The sequence below is a fragment of the Podarcis pityusensis genome (assembly GCF_964106645.2).
Source record: "Podarcis pityusensis genome assembly, chromosome: 10".
In the NCBI taxonomy this organism is placed as follows: domain Eukaryota; kingdom Metazoa; phylum Chordata; class Lepidosauria; order Squamata; family Lacertidae; genus Podarcis; species Podarcis pityusensis.
In genome coordinates this window covers 13,265,270-13,289,381 of record NC_138035.1, presented here as the reverse complement: position 1 = coordinate 13,289,381, position 24,112 = coordinate 13,265,270, and the positions used below count along the sequence as shown (strand labels likewise).

General features: G+C 46.4%; 2 protein-coding genes across 33 annotated transcripts in view; both read left to right on the top strand.

The window, feature by feature from the left end:
• C2CD5 (C2 calcium dependent domain containing 5) overlaps positions 1-13,118 on the top strand; it is a 90,129-nt gene extending 77,011 nt beyond the window's left edge. For 26 of the 32 annotated variants that reach the window (XM_081022656.1, XM_081022639.1, XM_081022628.1 and 23 more), the window contains 5 exons: positions 6,725-6,766; positions 8,646-8,747; positions 9,677-9,864; positions 10,506-10,652; positions 12,281-13,118. In XM_081022656.1, coding sequence (XP_080878782.1) covers positions 6,725-6,766; positions 8,646-8,747; positions 9,677-9,864; positions 10,506-10,652; positions 12,281-12,424 — 623 coding nt within the window. In that variant the 3' untranslated portion in view covers positions 12,425-13,118. The remainder of the gene's footprint in view (positions 1-6,724; positions 6,767-8,645; positions 8,748-9,676; positions 9,865-10,505; positions 10,653-12,280) is intronic. The other 6 variants (XM_081022630.1, XM_081022647.1, XM_081022648.1 and 3 more) reach the window with 3 other exon arrangements.
• A 10,122-nt stretch (positions 13,119-23,240) lies between these two features.
• Positions 23,241-24,112, top strand: part of ST8SIA1 (ST8 alpha-N-acetyl-neuraminide alpha-2,8-sialyltransferase 1) — a 79,630-nt gene continuing 78,758 nt past the window's right edge. The window contains exon 1 of the mRNA XM_081023183.1: positions 23,241-23,931. Within this exon, the coding sequence (XP_080879309.1) occupies positions 23,696-23,931 (236 nt within the window). The 5' untranslated portion in view covers positions 23,241-23,695. The remainder of the gene's footprint in view (positions 23,932-24,112) is intronic.

Sequence of the window (24,112 nt, the reverse complement as noted above, 5' to 3'; positions counted from 1 at the left end):
CATCTCCCCTTCCCCTTCCGAGTCCGAGAATCCTTCCAACTCCTCCTCCTCATCGGTGGTCCCAAAGTATTCCCTCCGGAACCTCTCCACAGGCTGAGGTTTCCTTGGGAACCTTTGATGGAACGTTTCTATCAATACCTCGTCATTGATATCTTCTGCCATTACCCAAGTGTTTTCTGACTCCGGTTCTCCTTCCCACGCTACCAAATACTCCACCTGATCCCCCTTCCACCTGGCGTCGAGGATTTCTGCCACATGGCTGCTGCATTCCCTTTCTTCTATGACCGGTCCCCGAGTGGCCATCCCTTCTCGTCCCCCCTCATACGGTGACAGTAACGACCTGTGAAATACTGGGTGCAGTTTCATGTGGTTGGGTAACCGGAGCCTGAAAGCCACTGGGTTGACCTGTTGAATGACCTCAAAGGGACCCAATCTCCTGGGTCTTAATTTCTTACAACCTCCTTTGAACGGCAACCCTTGGGTTGACAGCCACACCCTATCTCCCACCCTTATGGTTTCACCTTCCCTTCGGTTCTTGTCTGCCTGCCTCTTGTATTCTTCCTTCGCCCTTTCTAAGTTGAGTTGGAGCTGACGATGGATTGCTTCCATTTCTTCTACAAAATGCTCGGCTGCCGGGACGCTCCATCTCTCCCCTTCTCCCCCTGGGAAACCCTTGGGATGACACCCATAATTAGCCAAGAAGGGGCTCATCCCTGTGGACACATTCTCGGCATTGTTGTAGGCAAATTCCGCCAGCGCCAACTTTTCTACCCAGTCATTCTCTCTGTCATTGACATAACACCTCAGGTATTGCTGGAGGACACCGTTTGCTCTTTCCGCCTGCCCGTTGGTTTCAGGGTGCCGGGCAGTCGAAAAGTTGACCTCCACCTGCAGTAAGCTCATGAGCTTCCTCCAGAACCTGGAAGTAAATTGTTTTCCTCGGTCTGAGACCACCCTCAATGGCACTCCGTGCAACCTAAAAATGTGTTCTACAAATAACTTCGCTGTCTCTTCCGCCGTGACTGCATGCGAGCAGGCTACAAAGTGGCACATCTTTGTTAGTAGGTCTACCACCACCATGATGGCTGTTTTCCCCTTGGACTTCGGCAGATCAGTCATAAAATCTATCGACACTGCCTCCCAAGGTCGTTCTGGGGTTGGTAAGGGTTCTAATAGCCCCGCCGGTGCCCGCCTCTCCCCTTTGGCTCGCTGGCATTGCTCACACCCTCTTACATACTCCCGTACATCTTCCCTCACCTTAGGCCACCAAAATTCCCTGGTGACCAACCACATGGTTTTGTGTTGTCCAAAATGCCCCGCCGTGGGGCTGTCGTGCAACTGCTTGAGTACCCTCCCCCTTAAGTCTCCTTCAGGGATATACAGTGCCCCTTTGTAATACAAAGCTCCATTTCTTTCCTCGAAACCCCCTGGTTCCTCTCCCTCACCCCTAAGACCTCTGAGCTTATTCTGGGCGTATTCATCATTCTCTGTTTCCTCTACCAGTTCTCTTTGTCCCACCAATGCCGCCCCACACACCCAGCGGTCCTCTGGAATGACATGTCTCTCTTCGGGTGCTCCCTCCCCCTCCAAATATTCAGGTTTGCGTGAGAGAGCGTCCGCCCTAATGTTCTCTGGGCCTGGCACGTAACAAATCTCAAAGTTAAATTTGGAGAACTCCTGGGCCCATCTCACTTGCCGTTGGTTGAGCACTCGTGCCGTCCTCCAATACTCTAGGTTCTTGTGGTCAGTGCACACTTGCACCTTATGTTGTGCGCCAATTAGCAGGTGCCTCCATCTCCGGAACGCCTCATGAATGGCTAGTAGTTCTCGGTCATACACCGTGTAGTTCCTCTCGGATTTGTTCAGCTTTCGCGAAAAAAAGGCACACGGTCTCCACTCTGACTCCTCCTTCCCTGGCTGCAGAAGCACCGCCCCAATCGCTCTGTCTGATGCGTCAGTTTCCACTCTCATCGGTTTTTGTAAATCCACATGCAGGAGTTGTTGTTCCGAGGCGAAGGCCCTTTTTAGTTCCTCAAATGCTCGCTCCGCCTCCTCAGTCCAAACGAACTTCTTCTTACTGCTGAGACAGTCCGTAATGGGCGCCGTCAGGTGGGCAAAGTTTCGGATGAACTTACGATAGAAGTTCCCAAATCCTAGGAACCTCTGCACATCCTTCCTTGTTTTGGGTGTTTTCCATTCCAGCACCGCCTGGACCTTGCCGGGATCCATGGCCAATCCCTTGTCTGACAGGCGATACCCCAGGAATTCCACCTCCTTGGTATGAAACTGACACTTCTCCAGTTTCACCCACAGCTGGTTGGCTTGCAGCCTGCTCAACACTTCTCTGACGTCTCTCACATGCTGCTCCTCATTCTCAGAATACACCAACACGTTGTCTAAGAAGGCCACACAATTCTTGTAAAGCAAAGGCCCCAGGACGTGGTTCATAAACGATTGAAAGCACGCGGAGCCTCCTTGTAGGCCGAAGGGCATAACTAAATATTCAAATGCCCCCAAAGGGGTGAACATGGTGGTTTTCCATTCATCCCCCTTCCTTATTCGTATCAGGTTGTACGCCCCCCTTAGGTCCAGTTTAGTAAAAATCTTTCCCTTCCTGACCCTTGTCAAAATGTCGTCAATCCTGGGCATAGGGAAAGCCACTGGTTCTGACACTGCATTTAAGGCCCTGAAGTCACACACAAGCCTCGGCTTGTTCGTGTTTTTTTTATCCACAAAAAACACTGGGCTGCCCCCCACCGCCCTGGACTCTCTGATGAACCCTCTCTTCAGGTTCTTGTCAATGAACTCTCTTAGCTCCTGCATCTCTCTGTCTGACATGGCGTACAGCTTGCCTACAGGGAGCTGTGCCCCAGGGAGTAAATTGATTTGACAGTCAAAGGGTCTATGCGGGGGTAGTTGGTCAGCTTCCCTTTCGCTGAAGACGTCGCGGAGATCTGCGTATTGTCGTGGTACCTTCACGTTCTCCGTTACTTCAGTCCCTGCTAGGGTGGCTTGGGCCCCTGCCAAACCCTTTCCCTCTTTGCAGTGTTCTAAGCAATGTGCTGAACCAAAAGAAACCACTCTCTGATGCCAGCCCACCAGCAGATCATGTAACGCTAGCCAGCTCATCCCCAATATAATGGGAGCTCCTCCCAAGGTGGCCACATTAAACGCTATCAGTTCGGTGTGCCTTGCCACCTTCATTATCATTGGGACGGTCTGCAAGCTGACTTCTCCTCCCAACAGCTCCCTGCCATCGATCGTGGTCACCTGCAGGGGGTTGCTTAAAGGGATCGTCTGTATCTGGTGTTCAGCTGCAAACTCTTTGCTCATGAAATTGCAGGAGCTGCCTGAGTCCAACAGCGCCTTTATCTTTAGAGGGTGTCCGTTTGGCAGCTCTAGCGCCACTTCTATCACTAGGGCGGGTTTAGGAGGTTCTGGCGTGGGCACTTTCACTGCTCTTTGGCCTGGCTGCTGTGCCCCGACGGTGGCAGCCAGGCGTTGGCTTTTACTTGCTTCGGTATTTCTTCCTCTCTTCCCTCCACAGCTCCTACCATCCCTTGCCATTCCTTCCTCTGGGGGCAGACTCTGGCAAAGTGACCTGGCTGTTGGCAGAGATAGCATTTCCGGGCGCCTTTTCCCTCCTTCTTTCCCCCCTCACTGGGCTTTGAAACTGCGCGCGCGCGCGCGCTGTTCCGATTTCCATCGGCTCTGCCGGCGGGAAAGTTGGCTCTGGAATGTCTGGAATGCGGAACTCCTTCCAACGTTCCCCCTTCCCTTCCCGCCTCTCCAATGCTCTCGCCTCCTGGCGCGCTCCTATGGTCAGCGCTGATTTGGTCAGCTGGTCCATAGACTCCGCCCTGGGCGCCCGGGAAAGTTCGTCTTTCACAGCCGAAGAAAGCCCTTCTTCAAAGAGCATTTGAATGGGTTCCGCCGATAGATCCCACCCCAATTTATGGATCAACATGGTGAACTCAGTCCAGTACTCACGGACAGATCGGCTCCCCTGTTTGCAAGCCATTAACTGTCTGCGGACCACTCCCTGTTCAATATCGCTGGAAAACATCAGATCCATGGCGCGAAAGAACTTCATCGTGTCCTTTAGGACGTCACTATTCGCTGCCATCAGGGGTCTAACCCAGTCTCTCGCCCCCTTTTCAAGATGCCCAATCACGAAAGCCACTCGTGATTCCTCGTCAGGGAATTCATCAAACTGCAGATTGAGGGCATATTGCATCTCTGTCCGAAAGCCATGATAGTCTTTGGGCTCCCCCCCAAACTTCTGCACCAATCCTGGTACCTTTCTGACGAGCTGGGTGTCTTTCCCCTTTTTGTCTGCATCCTGAGCCCTCCTCTCCTCGAGCCTCGCCGTCTGCAGCGCTAGCTGGACCTCCAACACCCGGTACCTTTCTTCCAGGCTTGGACCCGCTCCAGCTCCTGCTTCTCCGGTTCCGGCTGGGTTGCTCATGATGCCTTCTCCTGCACAAGCTGCTCACGGAGACTGTCGGAATGCTGTGATGGGACGATGAGCTGCTTGTGTGTAAAATCCTAGTCCCTCAGAGTTTGGTCAAGTTTGCAAACCTCTGTCTGTAACGGAGCCCCTTAAACATGGCTCCGTCAGTCGCTGGCAGATTCCGACAGTGGTTGCTTTCGGAATCGCTTCCAACATAAAAGCTCCTTAACGGAAACACGTCTTCTGGACTCTCTGCGTGACAGTTTCCGGCGAGGAGTGGGTGTCCCTGCAGGAGGTCCTGAAACCTCCCCACTGTTTTCGCTGGAAGTGTCTCTGAGCCATCCCTCCAGCTCACTTTCCCTCAGCTCAGCTCCTCTCCCCCTACTGGTTCCCTCTTCAGCTGCTGAGTCTCTCCCAACCTGTGTGAGCCCTTTCACTTCCCTTCCTTCCGATGGCAGTTCCCTGACAGAAGGTAAACACAAGCTTCCTGGATTATAATTTATTTCATTTGAACAAGACATAACTAATTTTTGGTCTATTGGACTCAGAAGAAGAAATAATGTGGTATAGAAATGATAACAATGCAAAAGATAATTGGATACATGCCAGTCAGGGCACATGCCTCCATTGCTAGAAACAGTTGAGATAGGCTTTTTTTTAATGTTCTATTGTTAGCCTGCAGTTCTTACAGAAGAGCTTGAGTAATAAATTACTTGGCTAAAAATGAGTACAACCCCATGCTAGGCTTCTAAAAACTAGACTCAATCTGGGGGGACCTGACTGAGGGCAAAATAGAAATGAACAATAAAGATCATGTTTGAAAGAGAAGAGGAAATGCATAGGAAAGAAACAGTTCAGCAGATTTGAACCATGTGATGAAACTGCAGGGTATGAAACAATGATGGTGGTGATGAGGGCTTAGAATTGGGCACCCTGCTTGGAGTGGCACTTTTAGTGGAAAGTGGAGAGTTATAGCAGAGTCAGTATTCAGTAATAGGAAGATTCATGCGGGAAGAAGAGAAGCATAGAAGCTATGAAGGGGAGCATTAGGTAGAAGTGCAGGACATAAAAGTCCCTTACCCCACGAAGAAAGGCAGATACAGTATAGATATAGAGAAATAGAAATAGAAATAGTTTCTTAGGAATCCCAGATTCTGCTCACAAAAGTCCAGGGATTATCAGCAGCCTTGCATTTGTGATTATATATTAACGCTTCAGTTCTGTAATTATACCATGCACTTATGGTAGAGTTCACAGAGGTAATTTGGTTCCCAACATTTGGGATCCTTAGAAAGAGAAGAGTTCTGCATGCTCAGCTTCCGCTTTAAGTTCTGAGAGGTAAAAAGCATTCCTTGTGATCTTTCGCTGACAAAAATTTTGTGAGAGAAACTGTCCCACAAATTTTAATATTTATCATGTACAATTTTTAAAAGGTTACACACCTTATAAATTTAATCTGTGTCACAAACCTGTACTAGCTGTTAAAATTTCCCCACCAGTTAGTGGGGTCAATTTTACATACTGTAGTTGCAACAAAGATATTACCTTCTCTTTCTTTCTTTCTTTCTTTCTTTCTTTCTTTCTTTCTTTCTTTCTTCTGTTGGGCTCAGTCTTGGGTTCTGCAGGGGAGCAAAATGGCTAAGTCAGATATTTAGACTTCGTTCTTTCCAAGATTTTTAGAACTTAGTCTCTGCTTTTATAACTTAAATGCATAAGTGCATCATTCTATCGTTTCTTCTGTTTCTATTCTGTGATTATCAATCCTTGCTCCCTCTGCTTTTTCAGTTTAGCTGCCTATTCCATCAATGTTAATCCTCCATGTTAGGTTAAGCATTAACCCTTATTCTTGCATAGCCATTCTATACATTTAGGTTCTATGGAGCATAGGCAGTAAATGTAGTAAATTCGCAGAGTACATGCTTCTTTTTTTAGTAGTTGCAGTTCAGATTTGCAATCCCTTGCTATTTTTAAACAGAGAGCCTTCTAAGTATGGAAGGCCATAGAACTAGAAGAGAATCTTTTTAAGGTGATATCCAAAGACGCTTTGCCAAGAAAAACCAGTCCCTCTTGAATGTAGTACAAAGTTTACTGTATTCTGTTGTGAACAATAGGTTGTGCAAAGTTAATGTTGTGTGAAATAAAACCAGAAAACACAACACAGGGATTTCTCTAGCAGATTACTCACTTAAAAATTGACATGAAATAAAAATCTGTATTAATATAGTTAATGTTTCTTATGTCATATCAGTGGAATTCATTTTGTCTTATTAGAGGACCTGGAGAATGCAAGTTCCCACACAGCTGTCCAAAGAGGTGAGTTTCCTTGATTTAGCTATAAGCCAGAACAGGGGATGCATTCCTGGCTCTGTTGGGGGTACACTTGGGATGTGGCTTCAAGCATTCAGGAAGTATGTACCAGTTGCCTTGGAAAGCACGCTCTGATGTGGCTTATTGATATCTGAATATGCTCATCAAAGTATTTTTATATACATTAGGGATAGCTAGAATTAGAAGTGACGGGTAGTCTTACATTGTCGCTTTGTCTTCCAGAACAATTTTCATAATAACTGGTTGATCAGTTCTTCATCTTCCTTTAATGTTATATTGAATTCCTCAGTTGTTGTTTTTTTACGGAGGACTGGAAGGGGATGGAACTAAAGATCAGTTAATACATAAACAATGCATGCTGCTGTGGAATTCTTGATACCAGTCTTGGTGTCTGCCTAGGAATACTCAGTAATCTTTGGGGGGGGGGGGGAGACACACACCAAACCTTCAATTTTCACTGCGAGGGTAACAATCTTGAAAAGGAAGAGGTGTTTCAACAGCACAAACAGGGGCTTACGTGGAGTATATTTTAATCTTTATTTCCTGCTTATCAGGAGGAGTTATGTGATTTTTAAATTAAAGCTGAAAACAATTGCTGAACTTTTGATCTAGTGAGCTTGTCCGGGAAGCTCATAAGCTTGAGTTTAAGAGTTTGAGTGGCCATGCAAGGCACCCCAGCTGTTGGATTCAAAACATCAAACTTGTTGCCAAAAGGGTGCAAATACTTTTCATTTATTTGTTTAAAAGATTTGTCTGGTATGGATACTGTCGAGGGTGAGGTGTGAGATCCTAAGGACATTATATGGGAGTTCCCTCATTCATGCAGCCCTGTGCCAGTTATTTTGTTTATTATAGTGAAAATATCCTTTATATTTAAAAATATGTGCTCAGAGCTGAATGACTCTGTCCCATTTGACTACTGTTTGCACCTGAATTCACAACATCAGGTTACCTGGGTATTTCACACCACTTACACCTGTCCAGTACAGATCATTTCATGATGTATTCATTAACTAAACATATCACAACACTGAGCACTTCACACTGGTTCAGACAGTCAGCTGATCCCATTCAAACTGCAGCCAGCAAGCACTCACCCAGCAGGGATCACACTGAAGAGAGAGCTGCACGAAACAGCTTGTGGGGACCATGTACGCTGGTGCCATGATTTGTACAGTCACAGTGATCCTCCAGATCAATTCGTTCTTGCAAATTGTGGCAACTGTGTGAATCTGTTCATGTGATCTCTGCTTCCTTGCGGTCCCTGCTGGTGGCCCTGCAGACTCCCATAGGCAGTTTGTGTGGGACCTGTCTACTCTCTGCTCTGGACCAGTGCCTGAAATTGGTGTATCTGGGAAGTGGAAGGTACTTGTGCAGTGTCTTCCTGCTGATCGTCATACAGCAGAAGGCTCAATTTGTGCTGCCTTGTAGAAGCCTCCACAGTGATCCCAAGCACTGTAACTTTCAGAAATGTTGGACATAGTTCACAGAATCATCAGAGTTGCCAAAAGGGCGTCTCTTGAAGCACCGTCAAGCACTCTGAAAGCACTGTTACAGAAAACTGCAAGGCAGTCTTAGAGCAGCTGGTACTCTTTTGAATTCACTGCTGCAGAAATGCATAAAACAAGATATGTATGTGTTTTCGTAGGGATGATACTGTATTTCTAGATGTTCATACCACGTAGGTGAATCATGTCCTACCAGTAATGTCCAAGCAGAGGCAAGCACTGTGTTTTCTTGGAAAACCACTTATTCTTGGATGCAGATAATTGATTCATCAGAAGGAGCACTGCAATGGGCAAAGGGGCATCACCCATATTTTTTTCCTTTGTTTTTCCTTTTGTTTTTCTGTCTGTGTTTCCAGCAACATCAGTTGATTACAGTTCCTTTGCAGACAGATGCAACAGCTGGATAGAATTCATTAAACTGAAAGCTCAGACCATAAGGCGTGGATCAATTAAGACAAGTAGGCGGTCATTTCTACCACATTCTGATCATTGGAAGCGTAGTTCTGATCTTTCAGTGGCAAACGGTGGAGCTTCCTACCCAGTAGTGGCATTGCAAAATCAGTGTCCGAGTGTGAAAGCTGCAGACACACAGCGTCTGTTTTTGAAAACATTAATGCCAGGTTGATTTTGGAGCGCATTGTTCTGTGCTCCAAAAGTAAACTGCCAGTAAATATATAGGTGATAAATAGGCTTGTGAATTGTACAACTAAAAGGTATACATACCGTGTGGCAGAAAGTGTATGTATACATCAGTGAAATTCTTCAGGCTATGCAAGGATCACCTGCATGATATTTGTGGCAGCAATCACTGAATTACAAAGTGGTGAGTTTTTAATTTTTGTTTAAGTAGTTCAATGGCTGCAGGTATGACTTTTGCTTTAGTTACTCAAGATGAAGATTTACCTGGAAGCTGACAGCAATGAAGAATTTGTCCAAAATTTGAAAAATGCTGGACTGGAGAAAGGTGTCAACTTTCACACTCTTTCCTGTAGACTTTTTGTCCTTCCCTCTAGCAGAAATTTTTACCAAATCGTGATACCTTTCCCAACCACTCCCTCCCTCCCTCCGCACTACCTGTGTCTTCACTTTATAACTGATCATTTGTATGTGCAGCTGCTGGCCTCAGTGTTTTCTTTTGCAGGAATGCTACTCTTCTTCCAAAATTAAATCCCATTCAAGCTTTTTGTCTCTCGTTTGCATGTGCTGCATGGTTATTTCTTTTCTATGGCTGAGCATCACGGGCAGCTGAATGTTGTCACCAAGCTATGTGGAAACCATGAAGAAGGCTTAATCTGTTGGAGCTACCGATGCAACTATCCATATATTGAGTAGTTATTCTCTGTCTGTCTGTCTTCCTTCTTTCCTTCCTCCCTTCTGCCACTGGTAGCCATTTCATTTGACAAGCCAAGTCCATTGACAGAAGGACAGTCCCGTCGTTCTGGCTCATCCGGCATGAGTTCCACTGTGCCAGTTGTTAAGATGACACCTCTTTCTTTCATCGCTGGGGCAAAAATAACCAAGTACCTTGGAATAATCAACATGTTTTTTATACGAGAAACCACTTCTTTGCGTGAGGTAAGCTGCACTGGAGTTTGCCTTTCTCTCATGGCTAACATGGCTGCTCTTGGGTTTTAGTTATGCTGGGTGCAAGAGATGCAGCAGTTCAGAATTAACAGAAAAATAAAGGGCATAAGTCTTGCTTGAGCAGATTCCAGATTATCATATCTCCATATACCTTCACTATAAGTAAAATCCAATGCACAGTTGAATTTTGTGCTCTTTTTAGCAGATTAACCCAGCTCTTGATTGTGTGTTTGCAGAAAAGTTCCACAGTATAGCTCTGCTAGATAATTTGAAAAATATGCAGATATGCTATTATAAGGCAACAATAACAGCAAATGTTTTGGGAGCCTAAGCAAATTGTCGCACAGTCCCATCTGTTCCTTGTATGGTTTTGAATGCTATTTGTGGTTTTTCATTGCTTTTTTGCTGATAAATCAGACTGTTTACTTGGAGGTTTGAAGTAGTAGTTCTCAAAGTATGTGTTAACACTGAATGATGCTTTAGAAGACTAAGAAAAATGACACAACTCTTTTGGAACAACTGTTGATTAGTTTTCACTTGTTTAGAATAAATTTGAAACTAAAGAACAGTAAGTGCTGGGGATGGTTTTACTAGTGCCTTTCCACTAAAATGCGTGTTGGTGTGTTTTATAGGAGGGCGGTGTAAGCGGTTTTCTTCATGCATTCATTGCTGAGGTCTTTGCAATGGTAAGGGCTCATGTGGCAGCTCTCGGGGGAAATGCCGTTGTCTCTTACATCATGAAGCAGTGCGTGTTCATGGAGAATCCAAACAAAAATCAGGTAAACGGTGCTTGAAGAGAACACTGTATGTCTGCACATAAACGATAAGGACTAGAGAAGCCTGACAGCATTTGCAATGTACTGGCATCCAGGCAAGGTTCTCCTGACTAATCAGTCAAGAACTCCTGCTAAGAAAACAACCTACCTGTTAATCACACCATGTCAAGTGATTGACGGGTGGGTTATCCCACTCACCTGTCAAAAGTTGGCAGTCGGGAGTGGGGGCAGATGACAGTCTGGCTCACAAGTCCAAAAGGGTCCCCCACCCCTTCTCTAAAGGGTTTGTGATGGCCCCTAGGCCTTAAAATGGAGCCATTAGACTTTTCATTTAGAATCATAGAATCATAGAGTTGGAAGAGACCACAAGGGCCATCGAGTCCAACCCCCTGCCAAGCAGGAAACACCATCAGAGCACTCCTGACATATGGTTGTCAAGCCTCTGCTTAAAGACCTCCAAAGAAGGAGACTCCACCACACTCCTTGGCAGCAAATTCCACTGTCGAACAGCTCCTACTGTCAGGAAGTTCTTCCTAATGTTTAGGTGGAATCTTCTTGCTTGTAGTTTGGATCCATTGCTCCGTGTCCGCTTCTCTGGAGCAGCAGAAAACAACCTTTCTCCCTCCTCTATGTGACATCCTTTTATATATTTGAACATGGCTATCATATCACCCCTTAACCTCCTCTTCTCCAGGCTAAACATGCCCAGCTCCCTTAGCCGTTCCTCATAAGGCATCGTTTCCAGGCCTTTGACCATTTTGGTTGCCCTCCTCTGGACACGTTCCAGTTTGTCAGTGTCCTTCTTGAACTGTGGTGCCCAGAACTGGACACAGTACTCTAAGTGAGGTCTGACCAGAGCAGAATACAGTGGCACTATTACTTCCCTTGATTTGTTTGTAGCTACTGGAATTCTTGGCTAATAAACGTGGCTGCATGATTTGGCTCCTTTTGTGTGTGAAGTCACAATAGATGCACAGGGAATGGAGGACTGCATTTTCCAAGAAACATCACAGTTTTGGTAAAATACATATATAATATTCCCACTTTTTAAGGACAGGAGTCTTAAATCCTGATAAAAAAGGAACAACTGCATTATTTGCACTGGGCTCCAAAGGCCTTTTGAACAATGTGTACCATTCCAAAAAGGACGTTGGCGAATTGTCAATTTGTAGCTTTCTGCTGTATCAGCTTTCAGAGAATTTGAAAGGGAAACACATGAAAAGTGAGGCTGAGCATCCTTAGCTTGGAGAAAAACAAATCTTTATTTGTTGGGGCTGTTAGGGAGGGCCCTATCAAAATGGGCTGGTGTAGGTGGAGGGGAAAGAATTATTTACTCAGGCCATTTCACACAGAAACCATCTGTGTGATCAGAAGCCTCTGAATCTCTAGTACTACTAGTTTTGGCCTCTGCTATAACCATCTGCAGAAAGCTCCTTCTCTGCTAGCGTTGCTGCAGCTGCTCATCTGTAAACTTTTTGTCAGCACTTGGCTGCTTCTGGCAGCAGAGAGGTACAAAGACCTTGTCCAGTAGCAGGAATTTATTTGCACATTTTAAAGTCCTGTGTAAACAATAAGGTTCTGTTTAAAATCTACAAGATATATAACTGGATGCCCGCTTTCTGTCTTTGCAGGCACAGTGCCTAATAAACGTCAGCGGAGATGCAGTAATCTTTATACGTGAATCGGAATTGGAAGGAGCAGCAAACCAGCTCTCCACAAATGGCTCTCAACCTACCAATTCAAAAGATGCCATAAGTTACAATATGAAGAAGTGAAATGGCTTTAATTATACCTCGAGGTTATCTTCAAAGTGTCAGATGCCATGGCTTTCATTTGTTTCTTTTCAATCAGCAACACTCCTTATATTAAGGACTGCTCCGTTTTGAGGCAATCATAAATACTGTCCATCAGATTTCGTAAGAGCCCCTGTGCACACAAAAGAACATCTGTCTAAAGGAAGAACTGAAAATAGCAGATGTTCATCAGAACTGAAGTCATCAGGATATCGCCCTGTATATTATAGGGCCAGAACAAAAAAAATCTTACTTGGAAACTATCAGAAACAAATGTTACTCATTCTCAGAGGGAGGAAGAGAGGATTTATATTACAACTGGAATATAGCTGAGAAATTCAAATCTCTCCATGTGTTTTGAGAAAGGAAAAGCTGGTTCCAACAGCACTGCCAAATACGCAACATGCAAAGTAAACATAGCTTTTGGAACTAGTGACAATCATCGCCCACATGAACTGGACAGACTGGATGTAGCTGCATGTTAAAATATGTTTTTTCATGTTTGTGAACTATTGAATATTTTTCTATTGTACATTTTTTAATTTTAAATTGTTAAATAGAATTATGATAAAATAACTGGTTCAGATAACTATCGACATTTTATGTTATTGGAACAATAGCGGTAGATGAAAATCTGCTATCTGAAGTCTGTGAAATCCTAGCTGCGTCTGAAGAGGAAATCAGGGCTTTGGATTTCACAGGTTGCAAATACAAGGAAACTTGGAGAAAGAGCAGTATTCTAGAAAGGCCACCACTCACAGATGGTGTTAAATATGGTACCTAGGAAGATGAGGATTGCTGCAGTAAACAGAGGATTAGGCACACCCAGAGGGATTTGATAGAATATAACAGTCCAGAGATCTGAGAAACTGCTATTAACAGATGCGATCCTAGACACTTGCATGCGTGGATAGGGGAGATAAATGCATGCTGAAGCATGAAATATGTTTTGAAAGTTTCTGTGGCAGCAATCACTTGGCTGAACAGGCATGCCACTTTTATTAAAACTGGCTTGCCTCTTCAACTGATGAGTAGCTGTAGGAAAAACTTTGAAAACCTGTGGATGCACTTCTTCCCTCACTCATGGCCATATAGGAGCCCAGCTGAAGTGGTTTTGACGGCCTCCAGTGTGGAACTTGAAGAAAAGATGTAAACTTGAATGTAAATAGATGACATTTTGCTAGATCTAGGTACAGAAATTATCTATTATTTGTCCAATTCAGAGATTCCATTGTAAATGAGAATGATGAAAATCACATTCCTATTTGCATAATAAAGCTTCTTTCTTAAAAAAAAAAGATAATCCTGATTTGCTGTTTGGGAGAGGTGGTGAGGAGGTAAGCATGCAACGATTTTTGGGTGGGTTATATCAGTTGTATATTTTGCATTAGTCATGCTCAGAGAATACCCACTGAAATTAATGAATTTATGCCCCTTAATTACAATGGGTCTATAACCACATCTCTCAGTATTTATTGGCTTTGTTGTAGAAATAGCTAGAAGCAATTGTGGAACACCATCTTTGGAGCTGCTTTGCAGAGATACGTTGAGGACATACTGACTGCTAGATTCTCACAGGTTGTAGAAGGTAGTGCACCGACCCCCCTCGCTCTCCAGGCTTCAGCGAAAGCCTGCATTCGCCCCATAGGACGCACACACATTTCCCCTTCACTTTTGGAGGGGGAAAAGTGCGTCCTATAGGACGAAAAATACGGTACTTGCACTTTGACATGCTTTCAAACTGCTAGGTTGGCAGGAGCTGGGACTGAGCAACGGGAGCTCACCCCATCGCAGGGATTCGAACCACCGACCTTCTGATCGGCAAGCCCTTGGCTCAGTGGTTTAGACCACAGGGCCACCTGCGTCCTGGAAAGATTAGAGGAACCTCCAAAACATGTTCAGATATGTTACAGAGGGTGGTAGGGAAGGGATGGTCACCAGTATATAGGGAAGGGATATGGAAACCCATTGCCCTTCAGGCCTCTCTGTCTGGCCCTTGGGACATTCTCCGGGCCTGCTTAGCCATGCCTTTCACTTTGTATCCTCCTTGACTGTTTTTGCCTGACTGGAACCTGTCCTTGAACTCGGATGATGTCTTCCGCTTGCCTGAACAGAAGGTAGAGAGGGGTGTTTGGTTGCGAAGAAACTTAGCCTTATAGGTAAAATTCATGTTTACGGCTCTGAGCACTTTTGACTCTTGCCCTGTCCACCACTGGCATGTGGCCCCTGAAAGGCCCAGAAGGGAATGTGGCCCTTGATCTGATAAAAATGTCCCATCCCCCAATGTAGGGGGGAAGTGCTTTCCACTAGTGCAAAGCAACTATTGGATAACCCTGTAACTTGAACACAGTGGTTTTCCTTGTTGTTACAAGAAGCCTGAGTCTCGGCTAAATACATGCTCTCTCTTCAAGCCTTTAACAGCAGTGTGAGGGAGAGGGAGAGGACTGTGATAGGCAGATTGATGATGAAAGTGTTGCATGCAGTTGTGAACTTTCAAGAGAACAAACCTTTTAAAGGAGATTCTGAAGCTTGTCAAAGATTTCTTATGCCTAAAGGCACAACTGCCGCTAGAGAGTTGCTGCTGCTGCTGCTGCTGTTTTAATACCGCCCTTCACCTAAGGTCCCATCTAAAGTTGCAACAATGAAAGCACAATGTTAAAGGCAGTTTAATAAAACAACTTATAATCACAAAAAGAAGGCGGGACTGTATATAAGGGGGCTGTAGAGACATAGGCAGTATTTTAGATATTTGGGGCCTAAGTCATTCGGGGCTTCAAACTACATGAGCACCTTGAATTGGGCCGAGAATTGAATTCTCAAGCCTCTGTGTTTTGGAACAATTGCAGCAGGAAGAGTAGCAGCAGTGTATAAGTATTTATGATGCTGCACATGACACTTTACAAAGAACAGGTTTCTAGCCCAAAGGGCTTACAAAATCTATATTAAAAAAGGATAAGATGGAAACAATAGAAGATGTAGGGGAGAAAGGCAGGAGTAAGGCTGAGTTTTCACAATCATTTAATCTTTTAGTTACGGTTGTATTGGTTTTTCAGAATAGTTGTTTTTTTGAAATGGTAATGAAAATCCCTTCTTGAATGCACAACTTGATTTAAAACCTTGTTGAACATGCTACTCATTCCCTTAGGATCCCAGTGGGACACACTTGCATCTGCTAAAGCAAGCAAAGAAATAAACCGTTCTCATATTTACTGGAAGCAGCTTTTAAACATGCAAGATCATCACTTTGTGGAAGACGGCTTTCCAAACCTGATAGACTTCACGTGTAGGCTGCCAAAGTGGTCGGATATCGGGTCAGAGAGAGGAATGGGCAGATTTTGCTCAGACTATATGGTACAAACCAGGTTCACCCACTTTCTCACTATAAGAGATCCAGCAATCATTCACCTTGCGGCCCTGCCTATGATGCACATCAGGTTCCCTTCATGACACTTGAACAGGAGGTAATTCCTGAGAGCAGAAATATGTGTTCCTTCCACCAAAAATTAACAGCCGCCATAAATGTTGCCTGCCTATCAAAATGTATGTTATGATTTATGGAGGGATCTGTTGGTGTTTATTTTCCCGGTAAACGTATGTTGTCTGTTAAACGTTTTAACACCGCCATCTGGTCTAATTAATGACTTGCAATAGTTGCCTCCTCTAAACATGAGCACTACCATGTTGCAAAACATTTGTCGTTGCGCTTGTAGTGAGACAAGGTAGATTCTCATCTTCTGGTGATCAAAGCGCTCGTCTGAACAGCAGCTTGCCATTTGGATGTTGGGGCGAGCAGTAGTCCAACAACATCTGGAAGGCCACAGGTTCCCCATCCCAGGCTTAGCCCATTCTAGACCACTCCTTGTTGTAGGAACATAGTAAGCCTTATTACAGTCATGCCATTGGTCCACTGTCTACATTGACTGGCAGCAGCTCTCCTGAATCCCTTCATCCTTTCTGGAGATGGTGGGGATTGAACCTGAGGCCTTCTGCAATGCAAACCATGTGCTCTGTCTCTGGGTTATGACTCCCTTCACATTATCTGTTGTTGGCATCCATCTGTCTTGAGAGACAATAGCGTTTGCCTTCAGCGGTGAGGTCAAAACACTGTATTAGCAGCACTGAAGTGACCTCCCCAGGGTGCAAGCCTGGGCAGTGTATATGTAGGTCCTGGGCTGCCCAGTCGACAAGACCTCTCTCTTGACCTCGTTGATGTGGTCCAAAGGAAAGCAGAGCAAGACGTTTGGCACTGGCTTGGCTGCAGGAGTTGCCGGAAGGAGGCGAACAAGGTTCCATCTAGCCATCTTAGGGACTCCACTCCACTCTGGATTTGCATAGGGCTTACTCCAGAGCCTTTTCTTCTCCGGAAGATATATCCTGCAAGGCAGCGGAGGTTTAGAATCAGAGTTTTCCTTCTCCTACATAGGCTACCTTCCCAGGTTGATGAGCCCCATCTGCCCTTCACTTCCCTCTAGGGTTGAATCAATGGGAGCCCACATGAAATAAAACAGAACATCTTTGAAGTATGAACTATAAGGATGAAGCACATTTTTCTTCCTGAGGTAAAGGACAAGATGGAGCCTCCCATTCCATGTACCAAGAACTGATCCAACTAGCAGTTGAATCTCACTTAGACACTGGCAGTGTTCTCCACCACACCTATGGACAGCAGGCAGTTGACAGCAGCTACCCAAATGAATGCTGTAGCCCTGGAGCATGGGAAGTCTCCTGGAGATACCTCCATACTTTGATGTGACAGCCACTTTGAGCAGGCCAGGACACATGCCACACACACACAGACCTGCTCACTTCCAAAATGATAGGCCCTCAAACCCCGAGTTGGCTATTAGATGGAGCAAGCGGGACCTTCAGCATAAAGTTGCAATGAATTCTCATGTTCATCAGTGTTTCCGTTCAGCCATTTCTGTTCAGGATTCTCTCTCCCTAGCCCAGTTCCTCAGTTTACCTTTTCATCTGGCGCCCATGACTACTGAGCATGCGAAGGTGGGATACAGGAAGCTACCTTGTGCTGAACTGGTTCCTCTATCCCAACACTGCACCCCAACTGGCAATTGCTCACCAGGGTTTCAGGATCTTGCCCAATTCCACATTGAGACTGAACCTGGGCATTCTGCATGTGAGACAGATGTTCTGCTGCTAAGCTATGTAGATGTTTTTGTACCTCTGGGAACCCCAGTGTTTCTGAGCCATCCTATTTTGGCTCCCTTTCTATTTTCACATACCATAAAGTTGGATGGGACCACAAGGGACATCTAGTCCAGCCCCCTGCAATGCAGCAATCTCAACTGAACCATCCATGACAGATGGCAATCCAACCTCTACTTAAAAACATCCAAGGAAGAGGAGAGTCCACCACCTCCCAAGGGAGTCTGTTCCACTATTGACAGCTCTTGCTGGCAAAGTTCTTCCTGATGTTGCGTCAGAATCTCCTTTCTTATAACTTGAAGCCATTGGTTCGAGTCCTGCCCTCCAGAGCTGGAGAAAACAAGCTCGTTCCACCTGAGTTTTCTATTAAAGGGTATGATCGTGATAGGTGGGTGTTAAATCGCAGTCCCGAAGCTTGCCTTTTTTGCCGCACCTTGTTAACACTTGTGGTCTGTTTTTTGTGTGTTTGATCCTTGCTCACACAGGTGGCCTTATTGACCAGGCAAGTTGGGTCCCTGTGGCCTGAGTGATATTGCTGTGTGCACAAACTGGGCTTGCTGCTATCCTGGTACTGTCTTGCCACTTCGCTCTCTTCTAGCCAGTCTGGCATTGTGATGCAGACCGATGGTTCAGCACTGCCATATGCGAGAGGAAATTAGCAGTCATGCCACCCTGGAGGCAGAGAGGAAGGCAATGGGTGGTATTCTTTAATCCCAGCAAGGCTGCTTCTAGAAGAAGAGGAAAATGAATATCAAAGGAAAAGATCAGAGGCTCCCAGCAGCCTCCAAAGACAGCTCATAGACCATAATTTGTGACTCTTCAGCATGTATGATATATGTATAATGAATGCACACAGGTTCATTTTGTTCCGGCGGCCCACCTCTTTGGCTATTGGCTGCTGCTCTGGCAGGAGGACACAGAATGCTAATGAACATTCTGACTTCTCAGGGTGAAGGTTCCATGAACAGAATGCTGACAAGATGCAGTTTCTGTGAGGGCAAGGAGAATTTTAAGTCGGCAGAAGGAAGGACCAAGGAGGAGGAAGAGCTGTGTGCTGTTAACGGGAAGGAGGCAGCGGCACTGGTTCTGGACAGCCAGGAAAGACGAAGACAAACTGAATGGGGAGATGGTTAAGGAAAAGGGATAGGACAGGAAGCATCTGATCACAGGAATGGGTCTGCCATGACCCGAGACAGCCAGTAATGTGGATGCATGAAAAACATACCTATCTATGATGGGGTCACAATAAGACACAACTCATCATCAGATGTTTTCCATGTGACAATCAGAGCCATTTAGTTCTCTGGGATGGAATGTAGCGGACCTTTGATCTCTGTGTTAATCAAAATCAAGCTGCCAAAAAGGTGTGGGAGGGAAATCAATATTGTTGAAACCAAGAAATGTCATGTGAGTGGGCTTTAAAGGTGCTATGCCCAAACCGCAGCATGAATTCTGCTGGTGTTGAAAGGGAATAAAAAAGACACATGCATTTCCCTGCAAATCTTTGCCACTAGCTGACTTCCTGCAAATCTCCCCTGCTGCTAAAGCATCTGCCTTGAAAGCATCTCAGTGCAAATCCTAATAGCTCTCCACAGAGGTACCACGCATCTCCTTGATGGGAACTGAGATGTCTTGGCCACAAGTGTGCGCCAGAGAGCTAGCATGGAGACAGATGGGCCCTCATGTGCCTTGTGCATGATGATGATTTTGCATTGAAATCTGTACATCCAAGATGTGCCCCTGTTCTCCTTACCCTGGTTTGATGCCGTGCTGATCTAGCAAGATTAGCACAACACACGCACCCTTTTCCTTTCTGATCAGCTTGGCTTTTATCGATCTGCGTCTGGAAACTCTGCAGCCCCAGGGGGATAGATCAGCAACACTAGCCCATGACGTATGTGGATGTCTAGACATATATCTGGGAGCAAGTAGAGTGCTGAGCCTGTCCCACAGAGCAGGATGCACCTGTACAATAAATGCTCTTCTTGGGAAGTGAAGGATGAATCAAGAAAAGGTTGAACGAGGTCCTGGGAGTTTATCTGGAGGTTATGCTTAGATGAGCGTAAGCAAAACAGTATTCCTTCATGGGAATAAGCCACAGGGTCGCACGCCTATCTAGTAGGCCTTGCTAGCTGCAGCAACTAGCAGCTACTCGTTTTATTTTACAATTCGCACCCTTTAAAAACTAGCTTCAGAAACTAATTCCTACTGGCTAAGCAGGCACAGCTGCAGAGTCCTGTTTGAAATGTTGGCAACCGGCACGAGCCACATTTTTGTGTGTTGTGGAAGTAGAACATTTGGGGGGGGGGTTGGAGGAGATAAAAGCAGAATGGCAAAACACTGCATATATATGAGAAGTCCCTCTTTTTGTCTTTATTTACTGCATAGTTCTCTAAAATACCATTATTCAACTGAAGCTGAAATCCGCACCCATCCAATTTATCATTGGGAATAAGCTGTGTTTGCCAAGAGGAAAATGATTTTGAGCTGGCTGCAGCGGTTTATTATCCATGAAGTCTGGTTGAGGCAAAAGTCAAAGTAAAACAAAGTCTTGGCAGGTGAAAGATGGCTCAGTGTTGTGATCCAGTGGGCAATCTGGTTTTTCAGCCTTGAAACAGAAAAGCTTGTTAGGCTGCTGGGCTTATGGGAAGCAACAGCGTCAATAAAGGATATTTTTTATCATGTGCCAACATTCCCCGCACTATACCAGGACCGCTTAACACTGGCCTCTTTGTTGCCTTGCATGCGTGAATGGACTATTGGATTCAGTCTCACCAGCAGAATAAAATCTTCACCTGCCTTTATAACAGTGGCTTTGAAGGCTTAGCATCTCCCTGTGTTGGAGTGGGTTCTGCAAGTCGCTAGTCCTCATGACCAGAGAAAACAGAGAAAAAGGGCAGGGAGGAGGCAGGATTCAAGTGAGATGCCTGCTTGTTCTGAAGGGGTAGGGGTAAAGCCTGATAGCTTGTGACATAACCGCCCTGAGACCTCCGGGTATAGGGCAGTGTATAAATTTAAATAATAATAATAAAAAATGAAAGGTGGGGTCCCATCTTCCTGCCTGGGTCTTCCACAAAGTCATGCACACTTCCTGCCTCTCCACTTCTTTCCTGTTGTCTTGAAGACTGTAAACTTGGTGAAGAGAAAACAGAAGCCAAGCTACTGACCTTTAAGAAAATATTCTAAATCCACAGTACAGCAAAGTTGTTATTAGGCTAACCAAAATATCACAGAGTAATTGGCAAGCTTTCAGGTACTCTATAGCTCATCAGATTAATGGATAAAACAGATCATAGATGTTTGTGTGCCAGGGGGAAGTTTGACTTATGTCATGGAGTCCTAGGGGGGTTGTTCCATGCCAAATCACCTGGTGCCGTGTGCTCTCACGACAAAGATTTTCTTTTTAAAAAAAATAAAAATGTGTAGATATCTATGGTAAAGGTAAAGGGATCCCTGACCCTTAGGTCCAGTCGTGGCCGACTCTGGGGTTGCGACGCTCATCTCGCTTTATTGGCTGAGGGAGCCGGCATACAGCTTCTGGGTCATGTGGCCAGCATGACTAAGCCGCTTCTGGCGAACCAGAGCAGCGCACGGAAATGCCATTTACCTTCCCGCCAGAGTGGTACCTATTTATCTACTTGCACTTTGACGTGCTTTCGAACTGCTAGGTTGGCAGGAGCAGGGACCGAGCAACAGGAGCTCATAACCTCAAATTAATTTTTAAAAATTGTTTTGGTCCAAAATTGGGCGCAGGAGAATGTTTAAAAAATTTCAATTTTCGCGTGATTTAGACTAATGCAATTTCTGCGTCAGTTAAAAAAAACACACCTTCTGTTTCACTTATTTTTCAACCAATTGGGCTTATTTGGGTATCAAAATAAAGCTAATTGTGGTCTCTTTCAAAATAAGGTATAAAAATGGTATTAAGTGCCACAGAAAAGGGTCAGTGACCATTCAAAGTGAATTTTTGTCATTTTATTCCCAGTAGGTTCGATAAGCCGTAGGGCGCAAACCACAACTAACACATGTATCATACTTTTTTTGTAGAATGGGCTAACCATGTACTTGTTATGCTTCTTTAAAAAGAAGGGTGTTTTTTGTGGTTATAAAATAACCACATAAATTTCTTGGGAAGAAAATCTGAGTCGTGAGAGCACGGTCGAGTATTAAAATCAGGTGATTTGGCGTGGAATGACCCAAGGTGGTATTCTGCTATGTTTTACTCAGGAGTAAGCCTGTTTAAATTAATGGGCCTTCTGTGAAATAATTTCAATGGCTCTATTTTAGGTACCACCCAGTTGACTACCACCCAGAGTCTCAAGATGGACTGTGGAGGGAGGTAGAAGGCAATTAACTAAATTAGGGTCTGTTAGGGGGCTATGTGGGTTTCAGGTTCATAGAATCATAGATGTGTAGAGTTGGAAGGGACCACGGCGGTCATCTAGCCCAACCCCCTGCAATGCAGGAATCTTTTTGCCCAATGTGGAACCCCAGACTGCTGGTACACAGAGACTGCCTTGTTGGTACAGGGTCTGCAGCACACCTGGCGTTTGTAACTGAGGTAAACAGAAAATCCAATCCCGGGTGTCTTCTGGTAGGGTAGGATTATCCCCTGAATGATATCCTGGAGAGCTACTGTCAGTCAAGGCAGACCACAGGTGGGGAAACCCCAGGCTGGGGCCAAATGATGCTTCCCGAGCCACACCCCCTAAGCAACCTTACCCTATACTTTCCTTGAGTGCTTTTTCCAGGCTGGACAGTGTTCTTGAATTTACCTGGTGTTTTCTGGAGAATAGAGGGTGAGGGTGTGTGTAGAAACTAGCCTACTGCACCAAGGTAACACTTCCATCACATACATTCATTTGCACTTTAACGCCGCCCAGCCCTGGCATGCAGCCCGCGGAAGGTCGCAGAGACGGGAATGTGGCCCTCCTCTGAAGCGCCACCAGCAACCCTTCCTTTGTAGACGGAGCAGGCATCTGATCCACCAGAAGGCTGCAAGTGTTCTCCAGCAGCGCTTTCACCTCGGCCAAGATTTCCAGCTGCCCCGTTTCTCCTCTCAATCCCCAAATCCTCAAGAAGGCGCGATCTTCTCGCCACACCTCCTCCTCGACGTTTCTTTATTGTTAGACATCAACTCGGCCTCTCCCCTGACCGCTTTATCTTTGGACAACAATAGAAGCTTTTGATATCATGAACTCCACCCCCACCCCCTTAGAAATCCCCGTTTTCTTTCTTTAGGAATAATACCTCTCGCTTCGCCTCTTTTCTTTTTCCTCTGCTGGCTGCTCCAAATCTTTCATTTTTACATTTTTTGCCTGCGGCAGAAAGCTCAAGAGCAACAAAAGAAAGAGAAAAGGGGAGAGACGAAGTGGCCAAGCCCACCCCTCTCCTGTTCCCTTTCTATGTGTGGGCGGGTGGGTGTGATTTGTGGGTGAATGCGCAAGGGAAAAAGAGATCATTCTTATTTTGGCTAGGGCGCTTGTAGCGCGCAGGAACCCGGCAGAGGCTCCGCGCGCCGTAGCCAGACGCCGCCGCCGCCGCCACACCCCCTTCTGTCCCCCTCCCCCTTTTCCTTACGCTGCTTTTCAGCCTCGAGGATCCCAACCCCTCCCCTCCCCCCTCCCCTCCCCAGACTCGCAGCCGACAAGGAGAGGACCCAGGCGGGTTGCCGCTCCGTCGGGGCGCCGCTGCGCTTTGCACAGCTTTTTGCAGAGCGAGCCGGGTAGCACATGCGAGCTGCGCTCTCCTTTCTCTTTCTCTCTCGGATCTCCCTCCCTCTTTCGAAATCGCGGAGGGAGGCGGCGGAGGCTTTGCAAGGCCGGACGAGCCATGGGGGGGCCCGTGGGCTTGCCCGCCCTCCCTCCTCCTTGCAGCCCCCACCCCTTTCCTCGGCGTCTTTAAGCAGCAGCGGCAGAAGGAGGAGGAGAAGGAACGGCGCGCCTGGGCGCATCGGCGAGGAAGAGGAACGCGCTGCTGCTGTTGTCGGCGGCGGCGCCCTGGCCATGGGGCGCTTCTTCGCCCCCGGAGGATGAGGTGGTGGTTGGGACTGCGGCTCCTGCGGCGCCGGGAGCTGCCCGCTGGCTCCCGATGAGCGACTGGAAGGCGGGGAAACGGCATCGGAGGATGGCGGCGGGTCTCCTGGCGTGCAAAGGCCCCCGCACCCGGCTGCCGGTGGGCGCCAGCGCCCTGGGCTTCTTTGTCCTCTGCTGGCTGTACATCTTCCCCGTCTACCGGCTGCCGGACGAGAAGGAGGTCGTGCAGGGAGTCCTGCTGCAGCAAGGCAGAGCCTGGCGGAGGAACCGCAGCGCCGTGGCCGGATTCAGGTGAGTGAGTGCCAGCCGGGCATCCCTGGCGGGCTGCGCAGCTGGGCAGCCCAAGGGCACACGGGGACACCCAGCAGCAGGGAAGGGCGCGCTTGCCTCTCCTTCGCAGGAGGCCGGGGCTCCTCGGGATGAATCCTGCCTCCCCTTCGTCACGCTCCTTTATTGATAAGAAGAAATTAAA